Genomic DNA, 18,546 nt, shown 5'->3' with positions numbered 1-18,546 from the left:
GTTAGGAATATTAGGATATTGAATACCTATTTTAGGCTAAAGTGTTCAACTTGAGAATGAGTTTATTTCAGAATTCCATGAACGAACAGGATTATGGGCTACATGGAATGTTAGCTAGGTAAGCTTTTATACTGATAGCATCAAACATTCTCGTGGTAAACTATGCAGCAGTAGTTTTCATCTCTCTGTCCCCTAATTAACACCTTTGGGCGGAATCTCCGGAAAAGGAAACAATGGCAACATTCTCATGATGGTAGTTAAATGCCTAGTCACATATTCTGTGAAAATGTCAAGCCAACTAGTAGCCTAAGCCATATGTGAAAAATATTCATACCAAAAGAAAATGCTAGGCCTGGGCCTAAATGGAAAATAATATCTCCAGCCTACAAAGAATAGCGAGAGACAGAGAGATGCCTCTCGCTATTACATAGCCATAGCCATGATATAGGCCCAACATTTTAAATGTTTCTACTCTTTTGAAACTTTTGTGAGTGCAATGTTTACACCTCTTTTCTGATTGTTTGTTTCACTTTTGTTTATTAGCTTAATTATTTCACTTGCTTTGGCAATGTAAACATGTGTTTCCCATGCCAATAAAGTCCTTCGAATTGAATTGAGACACGTTTTTGCCAGACGGTCATAGACACAATGTCAAAGGGTAAAGCTTTCCTGAGAGACGCCAGACCTACACCTGCTTTGCATCATCCACCCAAATCTGTTGAACAAACTAGGCTAAACCTAAACCTGTTGATCTGCCTCTAGAAATGACAAGTAGTTACACCATTTTAGAAATGTCCGATATAGGCCTACTCTTATCCTTGCAACTGTTTTCACACTCTGCTAATGTTGCTAATCTTTATAACAAACATGACACTCCTATGCTCCAAAATGATGCTCTCCGCCTGGTATATTAACTTTTTATATCCATTTCAGGTAACTGTCACGAAGAACTGTAACATAATAGCCTATGCAACCCTTTCCTCTAGAATAGATTAAATTCTAATAAACTTCAGAAATGAAATAGAGGTGGCGATATATAATCAGATATGGTAATAATATCCAAAAGGCCTTGAGGTGCTCTATGGATGAACCATAATGAATGGCATGTTCCCTGCATGAAAGGTAGGCCTTTTGTCTGTATCTCAGGCAACACACCATCACATCTTATTGTAACATGAACACAAATTACTTATTCGAAACTCGTGACAGGCACACAAAAAAGTCCACTTTTTCATCACAATGCATTTTGTGTGCATTACATGATTTTCTTTCTTAATAATGCATTAGGGTACATTACACTAATTCCAATTTGTTGTGGCTAACGTTAACTAGGCTAGGGGTTAAGGTCAGTTAGGTTTAGGGGATAAGGTTAGGGATAGTTAACATGCTAGCTAAGTAGTTAAAGGGTTAGGTTTAGGAGTAAGGTTAAAGGGTTAAGGTTAGGGCTAAGCTTAGCCAGCATGCTAAGTAGTTGCAAAGTATCTCAAAAGTAGTAAGTAGTTGCAAGTAGCTAATTAGAGAAAATGCTAAAGTTATCCATGATGAGATTCAAACACACAACCTTTGGGTTGCTAGACATTCCTATTATATGACCATATCTGTCTGTAACCTACTGTCGTTATCTGTGGTTGAAATGCACTGTATACAAACTCGTGCACTGCACACAAAAAAATACATTTTTTTGTGTGTCTGCCACAAATTTCCCATAAGCAATTTGTGTCTATTTCACAATAATCTGTGATCCTGGGTTGACCTCAGTTGTATGGTTGAATAATGCCATCTACTGGCTCAGAGTGAAATGTCCCCTACAAACTGTGGATGGTAGATAGACAGGTTTTCATTCTTTTTTCTCTCTTGCATGAAACATTTTCTGCTGAATGAATGAATCAATTAATCAAGCAATCAGCTTAACTCAAATTATCTCAAACCAATCAATTAACTCAAATCACTGTTCAGTCATTTTAATATGCCTTAAAAATCTCAATTACCTTGCCCCCACACATTGACTCTATACCAGTAGCCCCTGTATATAGCCTCGCTATTGTTATTTTACTGATGCTCTTTAATTATTTGTTACTTTTATTTTAAAATGTGTTTTTTAAAGTATTTTTCTATAAACTGTGTTGTCGGTCGAGTGCTTGTAGATAAGCATTTCACTGTAAGGCCTACTACACCTGTACATTTGATTTGATTTGAATATGGCAGGCTGTTTAGTTTCAAGCAGTTGGTGCAGGGTAGGACATTGAGAATGGACAAGACAAACTAGGCTATGCATCTGGCCTATGATGGTCATTCATTTCCACATTATGGGGTAGAATAGATTATGCAAAAGTGAATGGTTAGGAGCACTGTGCAAGCGATAATATTGAAATGGAAGGAGTATCAGACCACTGCAAATCTACCAAGACCTGGCCGTCCCTCTAAACTTTCAGCTCATACAAGGACAAGACTGATCAGAGATGCAGCCAAGAGGCCCATGATCACTCTGGATGAACTGCAGAGATCTACAGCTGTGGGAGACTCTGTCCATAGGACAACAATCAGTCGTATATTGCACAAATCTGGCCTTTATGGAAGAGTGGCAAGAAGAAAGCCATTTCTTAAAGATATCCATAAAAAATGTCGTTTAAAGTTTGCCACAAGCCACCTGACACACCAAACATGTGGAAGACGGTGCTCTGGTCAGATGAAACCAAAATTGAACTTTTTGGCAACAATGCAAAATGTTATGTTTGGCGTAAAAGCAACACAGCTCATCACCCTGAACACACCATCCCCACTGTCAAACATGGTGGTGGCAGCATCATGGTTTGGGCCTGCTTTTCTTCAGCAGGGACAGGGAAGATGTTTAAAATTGATGGGAAGATGGGTGGAGCCAAATACAGGATCATTCTGGAAGAAAACCTGATGGAGTCTGCAAAAGACCTGAGACTGGGACGGAGATTTGTCTTCCAACAAGACAATGATCCAAAACATAAAGCAAAATCTACAATGGAATGGTTCAAAAATAAACATATCCAGGTGTTAGAATGGCCAAGTCAAAGTCCAGACCTGAATCCAATCGAGAATCTGTGGAAAGAACTGAAAACTGCTGTTCACAAATGCTCTCCATCCAACCGCACTGAGCTCGAGCTGTTTTGCAAGGAGGAATGGGAAAACATTTCAGTCTCTCGATGTGCAAAACTGATAGAGACATACCCCAAGTGACTTACAGCTGTAATCGCAGCAAAAGGTGGCGCTACAAAGTATTAACTTAAGGGTGCTGAATAATTTTGCACGTACAATTTTTCAGTTTTTGATTTGTTAAAAAAGTTTGAAATATCCAATAAATGTCGTTCCACTTCATGATTGTGTACCACTTGTTGTTGATTCTTCACAAAAAAATACAGTTTTATATCTTTATGTTTGAAGCCTGAAATGTGGCAAAAGGTCGCAAAGTTCAAGGGGGCCGAATACTTTCGCAAGGCACTGTATATATATATATATATATATATATATATATATATATATATATATATATATATATATATATATATATATATATATATACTACCGTTCAAAAGTTTGGGGTCTCTTAGAAATATCCTTGATTTTGAAAGAAAAGCACATTTTTTGTCCATTTTTTGTACACCTAAATGATGTAAATATATCACTAGCCACTTTAAACAATGCTACCTTAGATAATGTTACTTACCCTACATTATTCATCTCATATGCATACGTATATACTGTACTCTATATCATCGACTGCATCCTTATGTAATACATGTATCACTAGCCACTTTAACTATGCCACTTTGTTTACATACTCATCTCATATGTATATACTGTACTTGATACCATCTACTGTATCTTGCCTATGCTGCTCTGTACCATCACTCATTCATATATCCTTATGTACATATTCTTTATCCCCTTACACTGTGTATAAGACAGTAGTTTTGGAATTGTTAGTTAGATTACTTGTTGGTTATTACTGCATTGTCAGAACTAGAAGCACAAGCATTTCACTACACTCGCATTTAACATCTGCTAACCATGTGTATGTGACAAATAAAATTTGATTTAATTTTTTTTGATAACATCAAATTAATTGATCAGAAATAGATTGTAGACATTGTTAATGTTGTAAATTACTATTGTAGCTGGAAACGGCAGATTATTTATGGAATGTCTACATAGGTGTATAGAGGCCCATTATCAGCAACCATCACTCCTGTGTTCCAATGGCACATTGTGTTAGCTAATCCAAGCTTATCATTTTAAAAGGCTAATTGATCATTAGAAAACCCTTTTGCAATTATGTTAGCAGAGCTGAAAAATGTAGTGCTGTTTTAAAAAACAATAAAACTGGCCTTCTATAGACTAGTTGAGTGTCTGGAGCATCAGCACTTGTGGGTTCGGTTACAGGCTCAAAATGGCCAGAAACAAAGGACTTTCTTCTGAAACTCGTCAGTCTATTCTTGTTCTGAGAAATGAAGGCTATTCCATGCGGGAATTTGCCAAGAAACTGAAGATCTTGTACACCACTGTGTACTACTTCCTTCACAGAACAGCATAAACTGAACCTAACCAGAATAGAAAGAGGAGTGTGAAGCCCCGGTGCACAACTGAGCAAGAAGACAAGTACATTAGAATGTCTAGTCCTCAACTGGCAGCTTCATTAAATAGTTCCCACAAAACACCAGTCTCAACATCAACAGTGAAGAGAAATATATTAAACATAGTGGCTGTTTATTGTTTGGCAGTCTTATGGCTTGGAGGTAGAAGCTTTAAGGAGCCTTTTGGTCCTAGAGAGAGAACAGTCTATGACTTAGGTGACTGGAGTTGACCATTTTTGGGCCTTCCTCTGACACAGCCTAGTATATAGGTCCTGGATGGCAGGAAGCTTGGCCCCAGTGATGTACTGGCCTGTATGTACTACCCACTGTCACGCCTTACGGTTAGATACTGAGCAGTTGCCATACCATGTGGTGATAGAACTGGTCAGGATGCTCTCGATGGTGCAGCTGTAGTACTTTTGAGGATCTGGGGAACCATGCCTAATCTTTTCAGTCACCTGAGGGGGAAAAGGTGTTGTCGTGCCCTCTTCACAACTGTCGTGGTGTGTTTGGAGCATGATCGTTTGTTGGTGATGTGGACACCAAGGAACTTGAAACTTTCGACTCGCTCCACTACAGTCCCGTCAATGTTAATGGAGGCCTGTTCGGCCCACATTTTCCTGTAGTCCACGATCAGCTCATTTGTCTTGCTCACATTGAGGGAGAGGTTGTTGTCCTGGCACCACACTGCCAGGTTTCTGACTTCCTCGCTATAGGCTGTCTCATTGTTGTCAGGCCTGCTGCTGTTGTGTCATCAGCTAACTTAATGATGGTGTTGGAGTCGTGTTTGGCCATGCAGTCGTGAGTGAACAGGGAGTACAGGAGGGAACTAAGCACGCACACATGAGGGGCCCCAGTATAGAGGATCAGTGTGTCAAATGTGTTGTTGCCTTACCACCTGGGGGTGGCCCGTCAGGAAGTCCATTTGATTCCCCCATGTCTTCTTCAGGTTGATGATGTACACACCATCACTCTTTCTCTTGTACGTGTAGTACTCCATCTGGAAGTCCATGTTGGTACCTCCCATTAATACAGGTAACGAGTGGAGGACAGAGGAGCCTCTTAAAGAAGAAGTTACAGGTCTGTGAGAGCCAGAAATCTTGCTTGTTTGTAGGTGACCAAATACTTATTTTCCACCATAATTTGCAAATAAATTCATAAAAAATCCTACAATGTGATTTTCTGGATTTTTTTTTCTCCATTTTGTCTGTCATAGTTGAAGTGTACCTATGATGAAAATTACAGGCCTTTCTCATATTTTAAGTGGGAGAACTTGCACAATTGGTGGCTGACTAAATACTTTTTTGCCCCACTGTAGGTGCTCCTTTTGTCCAGGTGGGAAAGGGCCATGTGGAGTGCGATTGAGATTGCGTCGTCTGTGGATCTGTTGGGAGAGTATGCGAATTGGAGTCTAGAGTTTCCGGGATGATGGTGTTGATGTGAGCCATGACCAGCCATTCAAAGCACTTCATGGCTACTAACATGACTTCTACGGGGCGGTAATCATTCATGCAGGTTACCTTCGCTTCCTTGGGCACAGGGACTATGGTGATCTGCTTGAAACATGTATGTATTACAGACTAAGTCAGGGAGAGGTTGAAAATGTCAGTGAAGACACTTACCAGTTGGTCCGCGCATGCTTTGAGTACACGTCCTGGTAATCAGTCTCGCCCCGCGGATTTGTGAATGTTGACCTGTTTAAAAGTCTTGCTCACATTGGCTACAGAGAGCGTGATCACACAGTTGTCTGGAACAGCAGGTGCTCTCATGCATGCTTCAGTGTTGCTTGCCTCCTCTGGTAGGCTTGCGTCACTGGACAGCTCGTGGCTGGGTTTCCCTTTGTAGTAAGTAATAGTTTTCAAGCCCTGCCACATCTGACGAGTGTCAGAGCCGGTGTAGTAGGATTCAATCTTAATCCTGTATTGACGCTTTGCCTGTTTGATGGTTTGTCTGAGATCATAGTGGGATTTCTTACAAGCGTCTGGATTAGTGTCACGCTCCTTGAAATTGGCAGCTCTAGCCTTTAGCTCGATGTGGTTGTTGAGTGTAATCCATGGCTTCTGGTTGGGATATGTACGTACGGTCACTGAGGGGATGACGTCGTTGATGCATTTATTGATGAAGCCGGTGACTGAGGTGGTAACCTCCTCAATGCCATTTGAAGAATTCCTGTACATATTCGTCTGTGCTAGCAAAACAGTCCTGTAGCGTAGCATCCGCGTCATCTGACCACTTACTTATTGAGCGAGTCACGGGTATTTCCTGCTTTAGTTTTTGCTTGTAAGCAGGAATCAAGAGGGTAGATTTATGGTCAGATTGGCCAAATGGAGAGTGAGGGAGAGCTTTGTATGTCTCTGTGTGTGGAGTAAAGGTAGTCTAGAGTTTTTTTCCCTCTGGTTGCACATGTAACATGCTGGTAGAAATTAGGTAAAACAGATGTAAGTTTTCCTGCATTAAAGTCCCCGGCCACTAGGAGCGCTGCTTCTGGATGAGCATTTTCTTGTTTGCTTATGGCCTTACACAGCTTGTTGAGTGCGGTCTTAGTGCCAGCATCGGTTTTTGGTGGTAAATAGACAGCTAAAAATAATATAGATGAGAACTCTCCTGGTAGATCATGTGGTCTACAGCTTATCATGAGGTATTCTACCTCAGGTGAGCAATACCTCGAGACTTCTTTAATATTAGACATCGCGCAACAGCTGTTATTGACAAATAGACCCCCCCGCCTTACCAGACATAGTTTCTCTGTCCTGCCGATGCACAGTAAACCCAGCCAGTTCTATATTATCTGTGTTGTCGTTCAGCCACGACTCAGTGAAACATAATATTTGACAGTTTTTAATGCCATCCCCTCCGGTGTCATTATTAGATATACCAAGTTTGTAGCATCATACCTAAGAAGACTCGAGGCTGTAATCGCTACCAAAGGTGCTTCAACAAAGTACTGAGTAAAGGGTCTGAATACTTATGTAAATGTGATATTTCTGTCATGAATACTTTCCAAACGCACAGTATGGAGGTGCAATTCCAGGGGAAAGACAACAGTGCCATTTAGTGATGAGTGGAATCTGTGACGCTACAGTAGCCAGACTCACTCAAGGTTCAACACTTCTTGACATTGTTGTTGAGGTCTGCATATTTATATTCATCCATTGCATTCAGAGCCCTTCTTAGTAGACCTACTGATTTTCATGGGGGTTTCTCCGTCCTGCATAGGAGAAAGAAATCTAAAGTAGCAACTGGGAAAAAAAACAGGAATCTTAAATGAAGAAAGAATCATTGGGTAGAGGAAAGAGTGACAACTCGTGGAGACATGAGGGGAGAAAGGAGAAAGTGAGGACTGGCAAGCATTGCCAGATACCTAATGGCAGCAGTCCACTTACAGTGCATTCAGAAAATATTCAGACCCCTTGATTTTTCTAAATTTTGTTACATTATAGCCTTATTCTAAAATGGATTAAATCATGGCTTGGTTTTTGCTCTGAGATGCAATGTCAATTGTGGGACCTTAAGACAGGTGTGTGCCTTTCTAAATCATGTCAGATCAAATAAATTTACCACAGGACTCCAAAGGAAACAGGATGCACTGGAGCTCAATTTCAAGCATCTTAACCTGAATACTTAAATTATTTTTAATACAATTTGCAAAACACTCAAAATCTGTTTTGGCTTTGTCATTATGGGGTATTGTGTATACGGAGGGAAAAATTACAAATCCATTTTGGATAAGGCTTTAATGTAACAAAATGTGGAAAAAGTCAAGGGGTCTGAATACTTTCCAAATGCACTGTCAACATAAAGGACTAACTTGAACTGTCGTTCTTCTGTGGTAATTTATTTTGGTTACCCTAGACATACTGAACACTTTGACATATTGGAAACATTCAACATGTTCATTGTGAGAACATTGGAACAAGTTACCCTGGTCCCAGATCTGTTTGAACTCTTGCCGAGTCCATCATCAAACCAAACATGTTGGACATGACAATGAGTAAACATGACAGCAGACACTGGCACTCAGGCTAGTTTTGAACAAATAACATTAATAAACAAAGTACTGAACTGACGAGGTCAAAACAGAGAACTTGGTTCTGTAGAGGCATATTTTATTTATTTTTTCAATATACTTCAGAGGAAAACAATATACAAAGCAATGTGATCAGCTTTACTGAATGTGTTGGTGCATCTCAAATCAGACTGAATAGAAGATTAGAACAGTGGAGAAAAATCAGGCAGTCACAGCTCAGGACACCGTTTACTTCCCAAATCGCACCCCCATTTCCTACATAGAGCACTATTGTTATACATAGGGTACCATTTGGGACAAAGCCACTGTTTCTGTACTGACTCGGAGTGAACAGGGGGGATACAAAGATGCAAGTATGGACGGGAGTGCCAAAAACAACCCTATAGATCGATGCATGACAAACACTTGTTGAATATCTTTTTGTTACTGGATCAAATAGAAAAAAAACATGGTATATTTATTTCCATGTCAGAGGTTGTGTGACTTAAGACTTTCAACAAGGCACTAGCATTAATAGTAATAAACAAAACACTAATAGAACTCCAATAAAATAATAACCAGTACTCACTTGAGTTTAGCATGTTTATTACAATACGCACATATCACATTGGCTGTCATTGCTCTGCTCAACCTCTGACCCTGGTGTGTGAGGTTAGTGATCAGCACCTCCATGTCCACATCCCAAATGGTACCCTGTTCCCTATATAGTGCACCACTTTTAACCAGGCCCTTTAGGTAAGAAGACTAAAAAAGAGAAGAGAGACTCATAAGAGAGCAAGAAGTACAAATGGGAGCCAGTAGTTCTACTTGTGTCATTCAGGTCAATTCACCGAGTGCCATTTGGCTTCCATTGCACTTCCTGAAAAATCTTGAGAATTATGACATCATCTCCTTTTTAGTCTTTTTGACTATGGGCCCTGGTCAAAGGTAATGTACCAAATCAGGAATAGGGTGCCATTTCAGACGTACCCTATACCTTGCCAGTGCCCCCCAAACAGCTGCTTTAATAGCTCCAAGTAGCACTCATTGTGCAAAGAAAAGTGTAGCAATAATTTATTAATAACATATTCTGATATACTAGTAGCACTGCAACTTTTTAATAAAGCCTTTTTCTTTACTTCTTAAACTCCATTATTACTTTATCAACTGTACATAGGAATGAACTCTCGGTTGAACCAAGACTGTGCCACCTCGCTTTTAATATAAGTATCCCCCCCCCCAAAAAAAACCTTGCTGGAAAGTTTGAGAAAAAAAAACAGGAGGGTTTTTACTCTTCCCGGCTCCTCTACATTATAGGAGGAGCTAGACCACGGGGTTGGGCTCCTGCATGTAATGGGTATGACCAGGGTGGGAGTTATGGAGGGGTTAGCAGTGGGAATGGTCCTTGATCTCAAAGCAGCACACAATTGTGGCACCTTTTTTTCCCCCTTCACTCACTCATCACACCACCAGGCACTGGTTTGTTTGTTTTTCATTTTAGGAAATGCAGGACAGGGCCACAGGGAGCTGTGAACAAACAGATCTGAACCATTGCGACCAGACATTATATACCTTTCAGCAGGAGGAAGGTGGGGATGGGTAGCTGTGTGCGGCTGTCTCCCAAATATCACCCTACTCCCTATATAGTGCAAATTTTAACCAAAAGTAGTTCAATACACATAGGAAATAGTGTGCCATTTGGGACACATCCTGTCTGTGTGTAACCATTATACTTCAACCAAAGGGGGATGATAGGGAAAATAACTTTAATCCATTGAGCATTATTATTATTCAAGAGCAGAGAAAAACCAGTGAGTTTGTTTTACCTTGCTTGCTTGTTTTATACTAAGTTAATGTTTCAGTTATTATTGACTGTATAACACTATACTCCACCGTTTCCATGCAGGTCATAGATGTTCAAGGCAATGGTTCACCCATCTATTAAAACAAAAGCTTCAAGTCTGCAGACTGACAGTGTCGTCCCAAATAGCATCCTATTCCCAATATAGTGCACTACTTTTGACTAGGGCCTATATGGTTCTGGTTAAAAGTAGTGCACTATAGAGGAAATAGTGTGGCATTTGGGACATACCCACTGACAGACAAGTTTAATATGAAGGAGGCTATGAAATTAAGCCGTTACTTCCTCGGCATAACGTTGATTAGTTTGGATGTCAAAAGCTTTGATAAGCATGGCTTTCCATGGTCTCAATAATCTACAAAACATATTTACAACATGGATAACATCTACAAGAAATCTACATCTCCAGGGCACATACAAAACCAACCATAGGGGCATCCCAAATGGCACCCTATCCACTACATAGTGTACTATAAAGGCAATAGGGTGCCATTTGGGACACAGGCCATGTCTTGTATCAACCCTTTTTCTCCCCTCTTCCCCAACCAACCAACCACTCAGACCCTCTCCCACAAGCCCAGCACTCTCCATGCCCAACGGTCCAAAGCCAACCCAACTGCAGCTTGTGTTAAGACTGGGCACAGAACAAGAACAGTTCTCCCAACCAACGGCTCTCTTACAACCATGTGCAATGGGTCTCTCCACCCTATCCTCTCCATTCTTCAACTCAAGTTCTCAGACCATGAAGGAATTCTGATTCTTCAACTTTTCAAGTTCTTTAATTTGTTGTCTCAAAAATAATATCCTAGACAAGAGTAGAAAAAAATATGTATTAGTTGTCATGTTAAAAGATTTGTAATAATAGAACACATGGATGTTAACACGCATATCGCAGACAATTAGGGTCTGGACTCTTACCTCTGCTCGCGCAATGTCGCTTGAATTTCACTGACTCGAACTAAGGATCTGAGATTTTTGAGCTCCGTGCAATTTTCAGACATGTAGATGCTTCCCATGGTGTGGGCCTCCTCACGTAGTCTGGAAGCCTGGGGGGGAGATCAAAAAGTTTAAAATAATCAAAGAAAATCAAAAAGAACAACAGCAATGACACTGATCATTGCATAATGAATCTGGGTTCACATCAAAATAATGAAATGAATAGGTTACCCAATACTGTAAAATCTATACACTCTCTATGCTCTTTACCAAATATCTTTACTGGTGAAATAATAAAAAACAATGCATACAATTCCTTAAATGCGTATCCTACCTGTTTCTCTGCGTGGTCGGCGGGCCAGCCCTGGACATGCTTGATGAGATTCTCATTGAAGTGTGCTGCTAGGGTGGGGGTGAAGGAGCAGGAGGCTGGTCGGGTGGAGGAAGAAGAGCTAGAGGGGGTGGAGGTGGTGGCACTGCTGCTGCTGGGGGAGACGTAGTTGGGACCTGGGGATGGACTCCTCTGACTGCTGTGGAATGACAGAGGCGCAACAAGAGGGTCAGACTAATTATATGCTAATGATATTAACTTTGTTGTTGTAACAGAGGAGACAGGAGGGGCAAACCAATATATCATACAAAACAGACCAAGACAGCATAATATCAACAATTAAGGTTCTTAGAAATCAAATAACTAAACAATTGTGCATATTATGTGAGATTCTGCTGATCAAATACAACCAGAGAAAAGGGTCCACATCAGAAAAGACTGACACATTCTGCATATTATTTTAAGCTCAAAACACCCATGAAGTCCAGTGTCTGACTACAGTCAGGGTGGGGTAATCTACATTGTAATACTTAATTTTGCAATATTGTATTCACTCTGTGGCTTGTGAATCGTGATTTGGTTAAATCCGCTTAACAGTTCCAATACATATCAGATGTGTTTAACTTGATGTCATCTTGATTTCTTTGGTTAAACAATGGTGCATCCATTGTCTTTGTGTGTAGCGATACAATGCAATGACTTATGAAAAATGTGTTCTATAAACCGCCAGCAGGTGGTGCCACAACATGACATATTGACAAATTAAATGGTCTCCTACAAGGCAGGCTCATGTATGGCATTGTTCTGTTTTTCCTTCACATCAGTCAGACCAACAGAGTTTCTTGAAGAATCTTACTAGCAATATGTGGTTGTTTTGTCTTCTATAGATAGGAGCAGATGCTCCGTTAATTTTTTGTAAATAGATTTGCCACACTAAAAACACAAATTAACACATTCAACGCCACACAATGTTATTCAAAAATGTATTGGTTTCTTCAATGTACACAACACCCAATAATGACAGTTTTTGCTTTAAGATTTCTTTTTTGCAAATGTATAAATAAACTGAAATATTACAATTTACACAAGTATTCAGACCCTTTACTCAATACTTTGCTGAAGCACCAAGTCTTCTTGGGTATGACGCTACAAGTTTGACACATCTATGTGGGGAGTTTCTCCCATTCTTCTCTGAATATCCTCAAGCTGTGTCAGATTGGATGAGAGTCGCTGCACAGATATTTTCATGTCTCTTCAGAGATGTTAGATCGGGTTCAAGTCCAGGATCTGGCTGAGCCACTCAAGGACATTGAGACTTGTCCTGAAGCCACTCCTGCGTGGTCAAGGTTGTGCGCTTAGGTTTGTTGTTTTTTTTGAAGGTGAACCTTTGCCCTAATCTGAGGTCCTGAGCACTCTGGTTTTCATCAAGGATCTCTGTACTTTGTTCCGTTCAGCTTTCCCTTGATCCTGACTAGTCTTCCAGTCCCTGCAGGCTGAAAAATATCCGCACAGCTTGATGTTGCCACAACCATCCTTCACAGTAGGGCCATGTTTCCTCCAGACGTGACACTTGGCATTCAGGCCAAAGAGTTCAATCTTGGTTTCATCAGACCAGAGAATCTTGTTTCTCATGGTCAGAGTCGTTAGGTACCTTTTGGATAACTCCAAGCGGGCTGTCAGGTGCCTTTTGCTGAGGAGTGGCTTCCATCTGAGCACTACCATAAAGGCCTGATTGGAGTTCTGCAGAGATGGTTCTCTTTCTCGAAGGTTCCCCCATCTCCACAGAAGAACTCTGCAGCTCTGTCAGGGGGACCATCAGGACCGTGGTCACCTCCCTGACCAAGATCCTTCTCCTGCGATAGATCAGTTTGGCCGGGAGGCCAGCTCTAGGAAGAGTCTTGGTGGTTCCAAACATCTCCATTTAAGAATGATGGAGGCCACTGTGTTCTTGGGGGATCTTCAATGCTGCAAAAATTGTTTTGTACCCTTTCCCAGATGTGCCGAGACACAATCCTGTCTGAGCGCTACGGACAATTCCTTCGACCTCAAGGCTTAGTTTCTGCTCTGACATGCGCCGCCAACTGTGGGACCACATACAGTTGAAGTCGGAAGTTTACATACACTAAGGATGGAGTCATTAAAACTCGTTTTTCAACCACTCCACAAATTTCTTGTTAACAAACTATAGTTTTGGCAAGTCAGTTAGGACATTATTTTGTGCACGACAATACATTTTTCAAACATTTTTTTAGCGACAGATTTCACTTATAATTCACTGTATCACAATTCCAGTGGGTCAGAAGTTTACATACACTAAGTTGACTGTGCCTTTAACTTCTTGATTTACTACCCTTCCCGGATCCGGGAAAGTAATCATCGCCTGAAATTAATTAGCATAACGCAGCGGACATAAATATCCCTAGAAAATATTCCTATTCATGAAAATCACAAATGAAATATATTGAGACACAGCTTAGCCTTTTGTTAATCACACTGTCATCTCAGATTTTCAAAATATGCTTTACAGCCAACGCTAGACAAGCATTTGTGTAAGTTTATCGATAGCCTAGCATAGCATACCAGCAGGCAACATTTTCACAAAAATAAGAAAAGCAATCAAATTAAATAATTTACCTTTGAAGAACTTAGGATGTTTTCACTCAGGAGACTCCCAGTTAGAAAGCAAATGTTATTTTTTCCAAAAATATTATTTTTGTAGGCGAAATAGCTCTGTTTGTTCTTCACGTTTGGCTGAGAAATTGACAGGAAAATGCAGTCACTACAACACCGAACTTTTTTCCAAATTAGCTCCATAATATCGACAGAAACATGGCAAACGTGGTTTAGAATCAATCCTCAAGGTGTTTTTCACATATCTATTCGATAAAATATCCTTCGGGACAATTGGTTTCACATAAGAAGCAATTGTAAAAATGGCTACTTGTGTACTTTACGCAAGATTTTCTCTCGGAGCAATCATGTGACCACTTGCTAAATGTGGTCCCTTCCCAAAAATGAAAATACTGCCCCTAGAGTTCCAAGAGGTTAAAAAGCAGAAAATCATGTCATGGCTTTAGAAGCTTCTGATGGGCTAATTGACATCATTTGAGTCAATTGGAGGTGTACCTGTGGATGTATTTCAAGGCCTTCCTTCAAACTCACTCAGTGCCTCTTTGCTTGACATCATGGGAAAAATAAAAGAAATCAGCCAAGACCACAGAAAAACAATTGTAGACCTCCACAAGTCTGGTTCATCCCTGGGAGCAATTTCCAAACGCCTGAAGGTACCACGTCCATCTGTACAAACAATAGTATGCAAGTATAAACACCATGGGACAACGCAGCCGTCATATCGCTCAGAAAGGAGACGCGTTCTGTCTCCTAGAGATTAACGTATGTTGGTGTGAAAAGCGCAAATCAATCCCAGAAGAACAGCAAAGGACCTTGTGAAAATGCTGGAGGAAACAGGTACAAAAGTATCTATATCCACAGTAAAACGAGTCATATGTCGACATAACTTGAAAGGCTGCTCACCAAGGAAGAAGTCAAGTCACTGCTCCAAAATCTCCATAAAAAAGCCAGACTACGGTTTGCAACTGCACATGGGGACAAAGATTGTACTTTTTGGAGAAAATGTCCTCTGGTCTGATGAAACAAAAATAGAACTGTTTGGCCATAATGACCATCGTTATGTTTGGAGTATAGGGGGAGGCTTGCAAGCCGAAGAACACCAGCCTAACTGTGAAACACGGGGGTGGCGGCATCATGTTGTGGGAATGCTTTGCTGCAGGAGGGACTGGTGAACTTCACAAAATAGATGACACCATGAGGAATACAATTATGTGGATATATTGAAGCAACATCTCAAGACATGAGCCAGGAAGTTAAAGCTTGTTCGCAAATGGGGCTTCCAAATGGACAATGACCCCCAGCATAGTTCCAAAGTTGTGGCAAAATTATTTAAGGACAACAAAGTCAAGCTATTGGTATTGGAGTAGCCATCAGAAAGCCCTGACCTCAATCTCATAGAAAATGTGTGTGCAGAACTGAAAAAGTGTGTGAGAGGAAGGAGGCCTACAAACCTGACTCAGTTACACCGGCTCTGTCAGGAGGAATGGGCCAAAATTCACATAACTTATTGTGGGAAGCTTGTGGAAGGCACCAGACCCCACACAATTTAAAAAGGCAATACTACCAAATACTAATTGAGTGTATGTAAAATTCTGACCCACTGGGAATGTGAAGAAATAAAAGCTGAAATAAATCATTCTCTACTATTATTCTGACATTTCACATTCTTAAAATAAAGTGTTGATCCTAACCGACCTAAGATAGGACATTTTTTACATGGATTAAATGTCAGGAATTGTGAAAAAGTATAGAAGAGTTTAAATGTCTTTGGCTAAGGTGTATGTAAACTTCCAACTTCAACTGTATAGAGAGGTGTGTGCCTTCCAAATCATGTATAGAGAGGTGTGTGCCTTCCAAATCATGTCCAATCAATTGAATTTCCCACAGACTCCAATCAAGTCGTAGAAACATCAAGGATTATCAATGGAAACAGGATGCACCGGAGATCAATTTCGAGTCTCATAGCAAAGGGGCTGAACATTTATGTAAATAAGGTATAAGCTTTATTTTTAATACATTTGGAAAAATGTCTAAAAACCTGTTTTCGCTTTGTCATTATGGAGTATTGTGTGAAGATTGAAGGGGGAAAAAATAATTTAATCCATTTTAGAATAAGGCTGTGGGAAAAAAACAATGTGGAAAAAAGGGAATACTTTCCGAATGTACTGTACATTGCTCGAGCCCATAAATGAATCAAGTGTCTGCTAAATTACTAAAAATGTAAAACCTCACCCTTGACGCTGGAGAGTTCTTGGGGAGGCTGCGATGTCGTGTCCGTGCTGTTTGTCGCTGGGGAGGGGCTGCTGGGGGGAGGGCTGAGGGGCTGATCCTTGCTGCTTCACAGCCGGCGTGTTGCTCACCTGGACCACAGCCAGAGAGCAGAGAAGGGTTAGAGAGGAAACACACCAGAACCCGAGGTTCACCACAACCACACAGACAGGGAGGAAGGTTAAAAGCCCAGATTAGACTGGCACAGACCATCATTTTACTGAAATTCACTTGCTGTTGATTGACTCGACACACAAACACAAGGGGATGGGATGTTATCGAATACAAATGCCAGTAGCTATGGTTTCCATCCAATTGGCGACAGATTTATGCAAATATTCTAAAATCCTCATAATAAAATATCATACAAAGACCCGTCAAGCTCATCACCATGCATTTTCGTCACGCTGTGAAGGTCATTATAACTTCGTGCCTTCAGAAAGTATTCACACGCCTTGACTTTTTACACATTTCGTTATGTTACAGCCTGAATTTAAAATGGATTAAACTGGCCAACATACAAAACCCCATAAGGTCGAAGTGGAATTATGTTTTTACAAATTAGTTTAAAAAAAATGAAAACCTGAAATGTCATGAGCCAGTAAGTATTAAACCCCTTTGTCATGGGAAGCCTAAATAAGTTCAGGAGTAAAAATGTGCAAGTCTCATAAGTTGCATGACTGTGTAATAATAGCATTTTACATGACTAGAATGACTACCTCATCTCCTTACTCCACACATACAGATAATTGTAAGGTCTCTCAGTCGAGAAGTGAATTTCAAACAGATTCAACAACAAAGACCAATGACTCGCAAAGACGGGCAGCTATTGGTAGATGGGTAAAACAAAAAAAAGCAGATCGTGAATATCCCTTTGAGCATGGACGGTGTTGGACAGTGTATTAATAAACCCAGCCACTACAAATATAGACGTTCTTCCTAACTCAGTTGACGGAGAGGAAGGAAACCGCTCAGGGAATTCTCCATGATGCCAATGGGGACTTTAAAACAGTTAGAGTTTATCCTCTAGTGACACCCCATCCCGTGAACAGGACCGTTTATCATCTTACACTAATTAGCATAACGCAACGGACATAAATCTTCCTAGAAAATATTCCTATTCATGAAAATCACAAGTGAAATGTATTGGAACACAGCTTAGCCTTTTGTTAATCACCCTGTCATCTCAGATTTTCAAAATATGCTTTACAGCCAACGCTAGACAAGCATTTGTGTAAGTTTATAATAGCCTAGCATAGCATTATGCCTTGCTAGCAGCAAGCAACCTTGTCACGGAAATCAGAAAAACAATCAAATTAAATCGTTTACATTTGATGAACTTCGGATGTTTTCACTCACGAGACTCCTAGGTAGATAGCCAAAGTTAATTTTTTCCCAAAAATATTATTTTTGTAGGCGAAACGGCTCCGTTTGTTCTTCACGTTTGGCTGAGAAATCACCCGGAAATTGCTGTCACCACAACGCCATTTTTTCTCTCCAAATTAGCTCCATAATATCAACAGAAACATGGCAAACGTTTAGAATCCATCCTCAAGGTGTTTTTCTAATATCTATTCGATAATATATTTGCCGGGATAATTCCCTTTTCTCTAGGACCGATTGGAGTAATGGCTACCTCTGCACTTTACGCGAGTCTCTCTCTCGGAGCCACCAATGTACCCCCATACATCTATTCTTCAACAGAAATGCGTAAAACTACGTGACAATGCTGTAGACACCTTGGGGAATACGTAGAAAGCGTAAGCTCGTTGATGGTACATTCACAGCCATATAGGGAGTCATTGGAACGCAGCGCTTTCAAAACCTGGGGCACTTCCGGATTGGATTTTTCTCAGGCTTTCGCTTGCAACATAAGGTCTGTTTTAAAATTATATTTTTTTTTTACCTTTAT

At 40.5% G+C, this 18,546-nt stretch overlaps 1 protein-coding gene across 1 annotated transcript in view; it reads right to left on the bottom strand.

Annotated features, from left to right (window-relative positions):
• Positions 1-8,686: 8,686 nt before the first annotated feature.
• The window catches only part of LOC112228047 (WW domain-containing adapter protein with coiled-coil), a 70,527-nt gene continuing 60,667 nt past the window's right edge, over positions 8,687-18,546 (bottom strand). The window contains exons 10-13 of the mRNA XM_024393191.2: positions 16,599-16,726; positions 11,739-11,934; positions 11,387-11,514; positions 8,687-11,273 (exon numbers count right to left, since the gene is read on the bottom strand). Of these exons, the coding sequence (XP_024248959.1) occupies positions 11,204-11,273; positions 11,387-11,514; positions 11,739-11,934; positions 16,599-16,726 (522 nt within the window). The 3' untranslated portion in view covers positions 8,687-11,203. The remainder of the gene's footprint in view (positions 11,274-11,386; positions 11,515-11,738; positions 11,935-16,598; positions 16,727-18,546) is intronic.

This window comes from Oncorhynchus tshawytscha, linkage group LG29 (assembly GCF_018296145.1).
Source record: "Oncorhynchus tshawytscha isolate Ot180627B linkage group LG29, Otsh_v2.0, whole genome shotgun sequence".
Taxonomy (NCBI): Eukaryota; Metazoa; Chordata; class Actinopteri; order Salmoniformes; family Salmonidae; genus Oncorhynchus; species Oncorhynchus tshawytscha.
Note: the sequence above shows the minus strand (reverse complement) of the source record. Positions and strands in the feature narration are given on the sequence as shown.